The following is a 12,451-nucleotide window of genomic DNA, read 5'->3' as shown; positions in this document are numbered from 1 at the left end:
TGAAAACACAGGATTTGCTGGTTTATTTGAGTTACTGCCACTAGACATATGCTACCAAGCCATTAATTTTGTTGGACAAGTACGTTTAGCGGAGTGATTAAAAAGGAAACATGAACTATGGCTTCTTGAGACTGCATGTAAGCGAAGGAAGCAAGCGGTGGGTTAGGGCTGTCCCGAGGAATCTCGGTGCCTCAAATCGGAGCTCAGCCGGCAGCGGCTGGGTGGAAAGGCAGTACGGGAGCACGGTGGTTTACGCCTGCTTGCTTTGTGCAAGACTTGTTTTATGAGCTGTTGCTCCCCCCCCCCATTTTTTTTTCTTTTTTCTTTTTTGAACCTTCGTGGTGCTCTTCCCCAGCCCGTGGTGGATTTTGATGTGGACACCCGCAGGTATTCTGCTGGAATTTGCTATTGCAGGCATTTACAAAATGATGATTTACTCGTATGGAAGTGCTAAAAATAATCAGGAAAGACACAGGCATTTTTCTGAATGGTGTGTTGGGATTTACATCACATGCGTCTTTTTCTACCGTGTGACAAAAATAGATTATATTATTCCCCATACTAATTACAGAGGCTTTTAAACAGGCTTTATTTTTCCCCATTTTGAATACTACCTCTGATTTATATCTGTAATGTTAGGGCTTCACTCTTGCAGGTAAGAAGGCTTTTTTTCTTTTTTTTTCTTTTTCTTTATTTTTTTTTTTTTTTTGTAGTGTTCTTCCCCCTCCCCAAAAATCTTTCTTATTTTTCAACACAGGATAGGTCAGCCCTGCGCCATGCTATGAGCAGGGAAAGACCATCTTAGAAAAATGATGTTTTCATTGTTATGAATACTTGGGTCAGTTTTGGATCTGTCCTGGATGGGATTTTGTTTGTTCTTTTTTTTTTGTGGGTTGGGTTTTTCTTTTCTTTTTTTTTTTCGATTCTTTTTTTTTGATGGAAAGGAAAAGTATTATTTGTTAAATGCTCCTGCTCATAGCTTCTGGTTGTAGTGGCTGGGTACGTGGTTCCTAGCTGAGGTCTGGCTCTCTGAGCCAATCCTACCCCTTACCCAACGCATACTCACCTGGTGCTCCGTTGTTGCTTGCAGACCATAGTTGCCATTAACAAGGATCCCGAAGCTCCCATTTTCCAAGTGGCGGACTATGGCCTGGTGGCAGACTTGTTCAAGGTAAGGTGAAACGTGGAAACGCGCGGGCTGCTTCCGAGCGCACATGGTAGTCTCACGAGTCAGAGCGGTCTCGAAATTCAGGCTCTGCAAACAGCGGGGCTGGGGCGGGGGGGGCAGGTGCTTACATGTGCTTTTAAGCTTCATAAGGCGTGGGGGCAGAGCGGTGCGCTGCTGCGGAGCCTGCAGCAGCCCCTGGGCGTCCTGCCTGGGCCTTACCCGTGCCCATGATGCAGAGGTAGGGCTCGCCTGGAAACACAGGCATAAGCGCGCGCGCGCGCACACACACACACAGACATTCCCCCCCCCCCAACAAACAGCCGCACACACAGAGGCGTGTACGTGTGTGCACACACCACACACACACACACACACACACACACACACAGACGCAGACATTTCCCCCCCCAACAAACAGCCGCACACACAGAGGCGTGTACGTGTGTGCACACACCACACACACACACACACACACACACACACACACACACACACACACACACACAGAGACGCAGACATTTCCCCCCCCCAACAAACAGCCGCGCACACACAGGTGTGTATGTGTGCATGCACACCACACACACACACACACAGACATTTCCCCCCAACAAACACAGCCTCACACACAGAGGCGTGTATGTGAGTGTGCACACCACACACACACACGCGCGTGCGTGCAGACATTTCCTCCCCCCCAACAAACACAGCCACACACACAGAGGTGTGTATGTGTGCGTGCACACCACACACACACACACACACACACACAGATGCAGACATTTCCCCCCCCCCAACAAACAGCTCACACACAGAGGTGTGTATGTGAGCATGCACACCACACACACACACACGCGTGTGCGTGCAGACATTTCCTCCCCCCCAACAGCCTCACACACAGAGGTGTGTATGTGTGCGTGCACACCACACACACACACACACACAGACGCACGCACAGCTATTCCTCACCTCCCCCCCCCCACACACAGGCATGCATGTGTGCGCGCACACACACACACACATACACCCCATCAACATCCCCCCCCCAAGAAACACAGCCACGCTCGTGTTTGTGCGTGCACACACCCACACACAGGTGTGCATACATACGCGCGTGTGCACACGCGCGCACACACACACAGAGCCATCCCCCCTCCCCCCACAGGCATGTATGCGTGCACGCACACCACACACACACACACACACACACACACACACACACAGAGCCATCCCCCCCCCCCACACACAGGCATGTATACGTGCACGCACACCACACACACACACAGCCATCCCCCCCCCCACACACACAGGCATGTATGCGTGCACGCACACCACACACACACACACACACACAGAGCCATCCCCCCCCCCCACAGGCATGTATGTGTGCACGCACACCACACACACACACACGCAGAGCCATTCCTCCCCCCCCCACAGGCATGTATGCGTGCACGCACACCACACACACACACGCAGAGCCATCCCCCCCCCCACAGGCATGTATGCGTGCACGCACACCACACACACACACACACACACACACAGAGCCATCCCCCCCCCACAGCATGTATGTGTGCACGCACACCACACACACACACACACACACACAGAGCCATCCCCCCCCCCCACAGGCATGTATGCGTGCACGCACACCACACACACACACACGCAGAGCCATCCCCCCCCCCCACAGGCATGTATGCGTGCACGCACACCACACACACACACACGCAGAGCCACCCCCCCCCCACAGGCATGTATGCGTGCACGCACACCACACACACACACATGCAGAGCCATCCCCCCCCCCCCCACAGGCATGTATGCGTGCACGCACACCACACACACACACACACACACAGAGCCATCCCCCCCCCCACACAGGCATGTATGCGTGCACGCACACCACACACACACACAGAGGCATGTACATGTGTGGCCCCCCCCCCCAAACAAACACAGCCCTGCATGTGCTCACACACCACACACACAGGCATGTATACGTGCACGCACACCACACACACACACACACACACACACACAGCCATCCCCCCCCCCACACACACAGGCATGTATGCGTGCACGCACACCACACCACAACACACACACACACACACACACACACACACACACACAGAGCCATCCCCCCCCCACAGGCATGTATGCGTGCACGCACACCACACACACACACACACACAGCCATCCCCCCCACACACACACAGGCATGTATGCGTGCACGCACACCACACACACACACACACACACACACAGAGCCATCCCCCCCCCCACAGGCATGTATGCGTGCACGCACACCACACACACGCAGAGCCATCCCCCCCCCCCCACAGGCATGTATGCGTGCACGCACACCACACACACACACATGCAGAGCCATCCCCCCCCCCACAGGCATGTATGTGTGCACGCACACCACACACACACACACACACACAGAGCCATCCCCCCCCCCCCCACAGGCATGTATGTGTGCACGCACACCACACACACACACACGCAGAGCCATCCCCCCCCCCCCCACAGGCATGTATGCGTGCACGCACACCACACACACACACACACACACAGAGGCATGTACATGTGTGGCCCCCCCCCCCCCCCAAACAAACACAGCCCTGCATGTGCTCACACACCACACACACAGGCATGTATGTGCGTGCAAACCCCCCCCCCCCCCCCCTCCCCCCCCCGGCCCTGCCGCAGGGTGCCAGCACTTAATGCCATTCCTGAACTGCTGCCCGCTGCCTTGGCAGTACGCGGGGGCCGGTCCCGAAGCAGAGACAAAGTCGCCTTCTGAAGAAACACCGTGTAGACAATTTCCTTAATAAATTTTGTACGACTGCATTATTTCCACCTAATGGAAATGTAGCACTCTTAAATAATTAAGCAGCTGTATTCAGCAGGCGGGAAGTGGGGCCGAGTGCTGTGAGCTGGGTGGCCCCAGCCGGGGGGGGGGGGGGTGGGGGGGGGGGGGCACAGCGGGAGGCAAGCGCCTGGTGGCCACAGCGTGGTTTGGGGCAGGGCAGGGCGCGAACACGGGGGGCGGCGCTGACCCCTGTGCTGGCGTTTGCAGGTGGTGCCCGAGATGACAGAGCTCCTGAAGAAGAAGTGAGCCAGCGCCGGGCCCCGTGGCAGCGGAGGGATGGGGCGCGGAACCGGGCAATAAAGACTGTGCTGAGCGCTGGTGCGCGTGGGGCTTTCGGGGGGGGGGGCTGTGGGGGGAGCCGGTAACAGCGCCCTGCACAGCACATCGCCCTCTGCATCATCATGCTACGTCGGACACGGGCTTTGCTCAGAGGAGATCCCTTGAATGTGTGAGGAGAAAGGTAGGAGGGAAGGAAGAAAGGATGGGGTGAGGAAGAAAGAAAGAGGAGAACAGAGAGAGGCAAAAGGAAGAGAGAAAAGGAGTGAAAGAGGGAGGGAAGAAGAGGCAGAAGGAAGGGAGAAATGAAAAGGGAGAGAAGCAGCAGTGAGGAAGAAGAGGGAAGAGGAAGAGTGGAAGGAGGAAGGGAATGGGAAAGGAGGGAAGAGAACGAGGAGGAGGGAGGGGGAGACAGGAGGAAAAAAGGGTGAAAGAATGAAGGTAAAGAGGAGGAGGGAAAAGGAAGGGAGAAGGGAAAGAAGTTAAGGAATGGAGCAAAACAAGAGGGAGAAAGGTAGGAAGGAATAGAGGGAAGAAGGCAGAAGAAAGGGAAGGGAGAAAAGGAAGAGGAGGAGGAAAGGGAGGAGTGGGAGGGAAGGGGAAAGAAGGAAGGAGGATAGGGAAGAGGGAGGGAAAGTGAGAAAGGGAAGATGAAAGGAAAGGTGGAGCAGGAAAAAGGAAGGACGGACAAGGGGAAGGGAGGAAAAGGGAAAAGGGAGGAGGGATAAAGGGAAGGCATGAAGCAGGGAAGGGAGGAAGGAGGGAAAGGAGGAGAGGAAGGAAGAAAGGCTGGAAGAGAAGAATAAAAGGGAGGAAGAAGGAAGAGAGCAAGGAAAGAAGGGATTGAGGGAAGGAGGGAGGAAGCAAGCAAGGAAAGAGAGAAGAAGGGAGGATGGATGGAAGGAAGGATTAGCCTGAGAAGAGAAGAAGGGAGAAGGGACAAAGGGAAGGAAGCAAGAAGGCAAGGAAGGGAGAGGATAAGTGGAAGGCATGAAGCAGGGATGAGGAGAAGGCATGGGAGGAAGAAGGAAGAGGAAGAAAGGTGGGAAGAGAGGAAGAGAAAAGGGGAATGGTGGAAGAAAGAGAGGGAAGGAAGGGAAAAGAGATGGAGGGATATGAGGAGGAGGAAAAAGGAAAGAAAAGGGGGGTAGAAGAAAGAAAAGAGGTAAAGATCGGAGCTAAGAAGTAGGAGATGGAGGAATAAAGGGAAGGAGGAGGAAAGGCAAGGAGAGGGGAGGAAGGACAGCACACAGACATCTCTGCCATTCTTTATTCCCAGCGCTGTGCCCCCACCACCCACACCCAGCCCCCGTGGGTCCCCCCCCAGCTGCCTGCCCCAAGGGCCCCCTTGCCTCAGGCTCCGGGGGGCCTCTGCCCAGGGGGTGGCCAGGCCCTGGGTCCGCGCTGGCCCCAGGCTCGAAGCAGGTCCACGCTGCTCCTGGATGCCATGGGGCTGCTGGTGGGTCCGTAGCGTTCCTGGGTGCTGTGGGTCTGGCATGGCCCTGGGGCTGCTGGTGGGTCCACTGCTCCCAGGTGCCGTGGGTCCAGCCTGGCCCTGAGCTGGTGGCAGCAGCAGGGGTCGAGCACACCCCCTGCATCCATCCCTGTGCCCCACGCGGGCCCTGGCCAGGGCAGCCCGGCCGCCTACGCCTCAGGCACCCTGCCCAGCCGCGGCTCCGGGGGCCCCAGCGCCCCGAGCTTCTCATCGATGACTGGGGCACCCTGCGGGCACTCAATGAGCGGCTTGAGCTGGAAGACATCAAGGCTCTCCTGGTTCCTGCGGTTGAGCACGCTGAGCCGGTGGCCCAGGTCGGGGCTGGCCCCGGCTGAGCCCGCCGGGCTGGGCAGCTTCAGGTTGACGGGATCCAGCCCCTTCTGCGTCAAGCAAGCCTCCTCCGACAGGGACGACAGCAGCTCCTGCACCACGGCCCGGGCCACCCGCTGCCGAGCGGGCGCGAGGCCGCCCTGCGGGCCGGCCTCCGGGGCCTCCTCGCAGGCCGTGCTGCAGTCCGGGGAGGAGCCCAGCGTCTGGCTGCTCTCGCTGCGGGCCCGGGTGCCCGAGCTGGCCGTCGACCTGGAGGCACTGCCCGACGTGATGCTGGCGGACGTCCCGGTGCTGCCCAGCCTCATCGGCACCTCCACTGTGAACAGGTCGGAGGAGATGTTGGGGCGGTGGACATCAATCGCAGCTGTGGTGACCACGCAGATGGCTGCTTCAGGGACACCGCTGTCTGCAGGGACCAACCAGGGTGGGGGGGAGAGAGGGGAGAAAGAAGGGGAGGGGGGGAGAGGGAGACATGAAAGTGTCGCCAGCACCATGACTGCACCAGACCAGCATTCGGCGAGTGGTCACTCGTCACAGCCGCCTTCCCTAGTGAAACGCTGCTGTTTCCCAAACTGTTGCCCCTCTTCCGCGCGCGTTACTGTGCAGCGCGGCTGCGCCTGCAGCTCTCGTGGCTCCATTCACCCGTGCACGCAGCGCCGCTTCCCGCCGGGCCGCAGGCTCTGAGCAAGCCCCCAGCGCCTTTTCGCCACACGCCGCCCCTCGCAGGGGCTCAGCCCCGGTGCCTGCCCCTTCCAGCTCCCTGCCGAGGGGCCCATAAATCTCTGGAGAATTTCTGGCTTGATAAAAACACCATGGAGAAAAACCAACCTGCCACTGCGGCTTTCCTCTCCCGGACAGATCTAGTGCAGTGCTCAGTCTCGCTTGGTTTACAGCACGCAGAGCAACACAGCCCTAGCCAAAATTCAATTTATCGCTACATTTTTAAGGGATACTTACCACTGCTGGGCTCATTGTAGTATCGACTGATGTAATTGTTCATGTCATCCTCTGGAAAAAAAAAATAAATAAGGTGGCAGCAATTAGAAGACTGTTTATTTCATTAAATGGTTGAAATCCCACCCTGTGAAATGCTCTCCTGTGTCCTATATGCCCAGAGAACCCCTTGAGCCTTTTTTATAACGTGTGCTGTGAGGTCGGGAGAGCTGGCGTGAGCTGCAGACACAGGCCGCGTGCCCCACCTGCCCCTCGGCTGCAGCACGCACATGGGGCTGATCATTTGTTTTCTTTCTTTACGAGCCCACACCGGGAATGGGGCCTGCAAAGGCGGCGTTCTGGATGGACACCACGGCCCCTGTGATCTAAATTCCTGGCTTTCTCTTTGCAGATAAAAAATGGAACAACTTCCGTGACGGGAGCTGTTTGGGCATTCGGCGATCTCTGTCAATACGAGACGCTACTTTCGGTGACCAGCAGCCATCTCTCTAAAATGACCCAAGGGGTTTGGCTTGAGGAATGGATACTCAAGGGACACAAAGCACCTTGGGTGTTCACCTCGGCAGACTACAGAGTCACTGATATCTATGTGGCTGTGAGCACAGCTGGCCTATACACCTTATAAAAATTCTCTGCAAATACTGTATGACCATGACATAAGTTGCTTGAAAATACACATTTGAAATTCCTTTTTTTCCATGCCACAGTTCCTTGGTACTCTGGTGGATGTGGCCAGCAGCTGGCTATCACGTTAGCGATTGCTACCCTTCAAGCCCGACAGTTCAACCAATTTTTCTGGTAACCTAGCAGCCCACTCATCGCCTGGACCCGCTCACCCCCAAACGAGAACGGGAGACTCAAAAATCTCCCCCCAAATGGCAGTACATTACTCCACTCATCCATAATCAGTCAGTCTGTCACAGCGGCGATCAAAGCTGGTCCGGCAGAATTTGCCCTCGGTAAAGCTGACTATTCCCAATCACCTTCCTGTCCTTCACGTGCTTCAAAATGGTTCTCAAGAAAACACGCTCCACAGTCTTTCCAGAGACTGACATGGGGCTGATCAGGTCCTTCTCAGCACTCATGAAGACGAGCTTCACACTGGCCTGCTCCCGGCCAACAGGGCCCTCCCCTCCCGCAGCAGATCCACCCTAGCTGCGGCACAAGGACAGAGCCTGCACGAATCCCGGCAGATTGAGCCGAGGGTGGCACAAGAGACCGCCCTGTTCCTGATGCTGCAATTCCACCGCCGCGTTGCCTCCTTCCACGCGGTCCCACATTGCAACCGGAGCGGCTCCACGGAGTTTCTGACCTGAGCTGCGCTCCCCTCTCACCTAACGCTAGTCACTGCCCGCCACGAGCCAGCAGCAAGCCTCTGCTTTGGGAGAAGGGTTTCTGGGGCAGGGGGAAGGATTGGAAGGGCAGCTCTTACCTCTCCTTCAGGGGTACTCGTATTTTCGTCTGGTACTTTATTCACGTGGTCCTACGCTGCGCCTCATTTTCGCTTACAGCCCCCGCTTTAAACCCGGTCTGTGCTCATGCTGAGTGGCAATGACGGAACCCTCGCCCCAAGGCGTCTGGCCTCTTTCTTTCCTTTTGGTGTCTCTAACTTGCTACTACAAAACACCCAGGACTAAAAGAAGCAGGGAAAAAAGACCAGCGCGCTTCCAGAAGAGCAGCTCGAACTTTGCTGCTTCTCTCCTGGATGACAGCATCCCTAAAAGCCACACAAGGAGTTTGCAAAGCCAACGGAAATGGCATTAAAACTCAGCACAAATCCTGCTTTGGGAAACAAGCAACAGAGCCGGGCAAGGCAGCTCTCTAGCTGTTGTAAATCGGTGTAGTTTTAATGAGTACCTCCACATTTCTGCAGCAACGTTTCATTTTTCCTTCAGAAGGAACAAAGACAGCTACTTGGTTGCTGTAACATACTACATATATATGCAATTGATATATAATATAATATTACATTATCTGTTAGCTTCGAACATGCTATGAGGATCCCTACAAGCTGCGGCTGCAGCCCTACACTCGTAACACACACACGAGCGCCGCACCTGAACGGCGACAGCGGGAAGAGAGAAACGGCACCACACGAGGGAAGCAGCAGCGGCGCTGCATGCCGAAGGGCCGCGAAGACAACGCGCTCTAGACGCAGCGGATGGCAGAGCGTCTCCCGTGACCTTACGGAAACTTTACAGTCACCGAAGAAGGAAAATAACAACCCCCTTTGGTCCCAGCCCCGAGCAGCACGCGGCCGTTACTATCAGGAAGACGAGCGCAGCAGGCCAGGAAGCCGTGCGCGTTCGCAGCAGCCTGACCCGCCCGGTCTGCGGTGTATCGTGTGCTCTAAAAGCATCCTCTCCTTTTAAGTGCTCTTTTTGATACCGTGTTTCAGCAAACCATGCTCATCCCTTTGAGCCAGATTTCCTTCATCCCCTGGGCCTCTGTGGCTACAGTCCTGCCTTTTCACAGCACATTGCGGTTTGCAGGTGAAAGAAACAGATGTTTTCCGGGGAACACTCTCCGCACACAACAAGACCCAAACCACCAAGCACTCTGTACCTGAAATAGCTGCACTCGTAAGAAGGCAATCTAACCTGACACTGAAAGGGAACAGGGTTGTCTGCCTGGTTTCATTGGATCTTAAAAGCTTTTTTGGCCCTTGTTGATCTTTAAATGCCTGCAGTCAGAGGTGTGCTTTGTGCTAATGCCCGAGTTTAAAAAAGAGGCCTCAGAGTAGCTCAAGGCAACGCCGCTGGATTAGGAGTACATTGCAAGGCTTTCCAGCTATCTGCTACTAAAATACACTTCATTTCAATCATACATAATTTACACTCTAAATGCCACCAAACCTACCAGTACAGATACAAGCTCTTGCTCTGGGAGGGAATCTTTAGGTATATGCAGAATATACCTGTATATATATATTTTTAGTGATAGGTCTTCATCACATTTAATTCAGAGTCTATTTCTAAGTAGAAAAAAGAGGAAAATGGCAACAGTTGAGGCCTGGAAAAAGGCAAGCTGTGTGTGTACATGGGCCTGCCCCTCATCATCACCCAGCAAAGCACAGGGCCATACTCAGTGCAGTTAGTGGGAGACTCTCATCAAAATCTGCCGTGGTGCTAGGATCCCTTGCGCTGAGGGGAAAAAAGCAACCTGGAAAAGTTATTTGCTTGTTTCCTATACCTTAGAGCAACACTCAAATGAAATCTTCTTTAGGATTGCATACCATTACTGCCCCGGCCACCGGTGTATCAACCAACAGCGCGTACTAGTGACCTGTTTCAAAATCAGTAAGTTGTCAAAATCAGACCTGTTTTCAGACCAAAGAGATATCGATTACTCATTAGATTGGCAGAGGCCAACACCAAACACCCAAAAAGGAAATCCCGAAACGCTGGCACTCGGAGCCCTGCGCGTGGCGAGGAGAGCTCCCAACTCTCCTGGCCCCGTGAGACCGCTTGCACACAAGACGCGGAGCTGGCTGCTGTCGTGCCATTATGCGACAGTCTGCTTAACGTCACTGTTTCCCTTGCTAAAATTTTTCTACATGCACACACACATATATATACACCTATGTGTTTGTGCGTCTATAAAATACAAAATACACCTGTTTTCACCCTGAAAAGTTTCTTATGAATAAAAAGCAATGAAGAGTAATGAAAAAACAGCAGCATAATAAATATTTCAACTACAGATTAAGTTTCTCCATGATTACAGTAAAGAAAACTGACAATTAACAAACTCATCTTTGTCACACGGGAGTCTCAGCTGCTTTGGACACAAAAGGTGGTAAGCAACTCCAGATACCTCTGATTATATTCTTAACAGCTGAAAGCAAGGAGTATAAAGAAAATGCCACAAATATAGAACTGAAAGCAATTATTTCTGCATATAAAATGTATACGTGGATAAAAAGTAGAGCACTGTGGAGCCCTGCTTTGTAGCTGACGGTGATTTACAGTGAGGTGAAGTCCCCACTGCTCAGTACACACAGTCAAATGGGATCAAGAACACAAATTCATTTGCGACTGATGGCACGCAGGATGCTGATATGAGTAAGCAGGGCAGACCAGCTTTTGCAAGAGGGGCAGACTGCTTGTATTATTTAAATTGTGCGGAGTATTTTCTGCTTTCAGTATGCTTTAATTGCAGCTAGAGAAAGGCAATTGTCTTAAGGAATATTTCATCCTTTACATTTTCCCTGTTTTTTTAAACAGTTTTTTTTCATACTTCTGACAAGTTGGAATTTCCAGTTTTTTTCCCCTCCTTTCCTGGAAATTCACTCAACTCCCCAAATACACAGCAATATTACCTGCACTTCCTTTTCCACAAAGATTAACTTTTCTTTTAAAAATCCTTAGCCATACAGATGCACAAATGATATTTATAGTAAAATAAGCTACTGGCAGTAAGCAGAAAGAAAAAAGCATTTGCCTTTCATTTTCCATGGAAACTGCAACCTTTGGGAAACGCCTACGGATGAGGAGCTCTAGTCGTTCAAGGCCAGGACAGCAGACTGACTCCAACAGGATCAAGTCTTTTCACTAGCCAGAAGGGGATGTTGGGCTGGGAAGCTTGGGCAGAGGCCTCAAAACTAAACAGCCTTCCCCGACACGGTACCCACCCCTTCTGCAAGGCCACAAATGCAATAAAGTCATATTCAAGATGGGGAGATAAGGCCGCCCCCCTTAGCCCACTATCCGAATCACCGTTATTAAAACAATGTGGGGCTCTTGGTCAGGATCTGTCTGACAGCTACTATATTCTGTTTGATAAAGGCTTTCAAATTATCTGCCTGTTCTTTTCCTGCAAAATTCAGAATATAAGCTAAAACAGCCCAGGGAATAATAAACTATTTGGAGTACAGTCCCATACGATCTCATCTGACCCAAGAGACAACATTATAATCTCTCTTTCCTGGCCCTATAAAAACATAATAAATTAGGTGAAACACATGAATGATATTCCCCCCAAGCAGACCTCTCTTTCACTCTATAATCTTTCAATGGTGACCTTTAATTCTTTCCCCACTGACTTCAGTGAAAGAGTCTGCAAAACCTCTACATACAATAAATACCATTTGCACATCTTTACGATTAAAGGCCTTAAAAAAGTCATTTCTTTTGAACCAGCTCACTATGGAAGCATTTTACTTTGTGTTTTTATTGCCATTGATTGTACTGTCTTCTGTCTCTCACAGCTGAATTTTCTGAACGGGAGGGTTATTCTTTCCGCTGTGCGGTCTCCCACTGAGGATAGGAAGGAGCCCGCCAAGTAGAGTAACGTTGTCTTACCATGTCTCTCTTCTGGAAAGTAATCTTTGCTAGAAGGCTTC

At 52.8% G+C, this 12,451-nt stretch overlaps 2 protein-coding genes across 6 annotated transcripts in view; one reads left to right on the top strand and one right to left on the bottom strand.

Annotated features, from left to right (window-relative positions):
* ETFA (electron transfer flavoprotein subunit alpha) overlaps window positions 1-4,384 on the top strand; it is a 37,413-nt gene extending 33,029 nt beyond the window's left edge. The window contains exons 11-12 of the mRNA XM_062583571.1: window positions 1,091-1,171; window positions 4,260-4,384. Coding sequence (XP_062439555.1) covers window positions 1,091-1,171; window positions 4,260-4,298 — 120 coding nt within the window. The 3' untranslated portion in view covers window positions 4,299-4,384. The remainder of the gene's footprint in view (window positions 1-1,090; window positions 1,172-4,259) is intronic.
* Window positions 4,213-12,451, bottom strand: part of TMEM266 (transmembrane protein 266) — an 87,344-nt gene continuing 79,105 nt past the window's right edge. For all 5 annotated transcript variants that reach the window (XM_062583568.1, XM_062583566.1, XM_062583569.1 and 2 more), the window contains 2 exons: window positions 7,111-7,161; window positions 4,213-6,559 (listed from right to left, as the gene is read on the bottom strand). In XM_062583568.1, the coding sequence (XP_062439552.1) occupies window positions 5,973-6,559; window positions 7,111-7,161 (638 nt within the window). In that variant the 3' untranslated portion in view covers window positions 4,213-5,972. The remainder of the gene's footprint in view (window positions 6,560-7,110; window positions 7,162-12,451) is intronic.

The sequence above is a fragment of the Rhea pennata genome, chromosome 10 (genome assembly GCF_028389875.1).
Source record: "Rhea pennata isolate bPtePen1 chromosome 10, bPtePen1.pri, whole genome shotgun sequence".
NCBI classification, from domain to species: Eukaryota; Metazoa; Chordata; class Aves; order Rheiformes; family Rheidae; genus Rhea; species Rhea pennata.
This window is presented reverse-complemented; position numbering and strand designations above follow the sequence as displayed.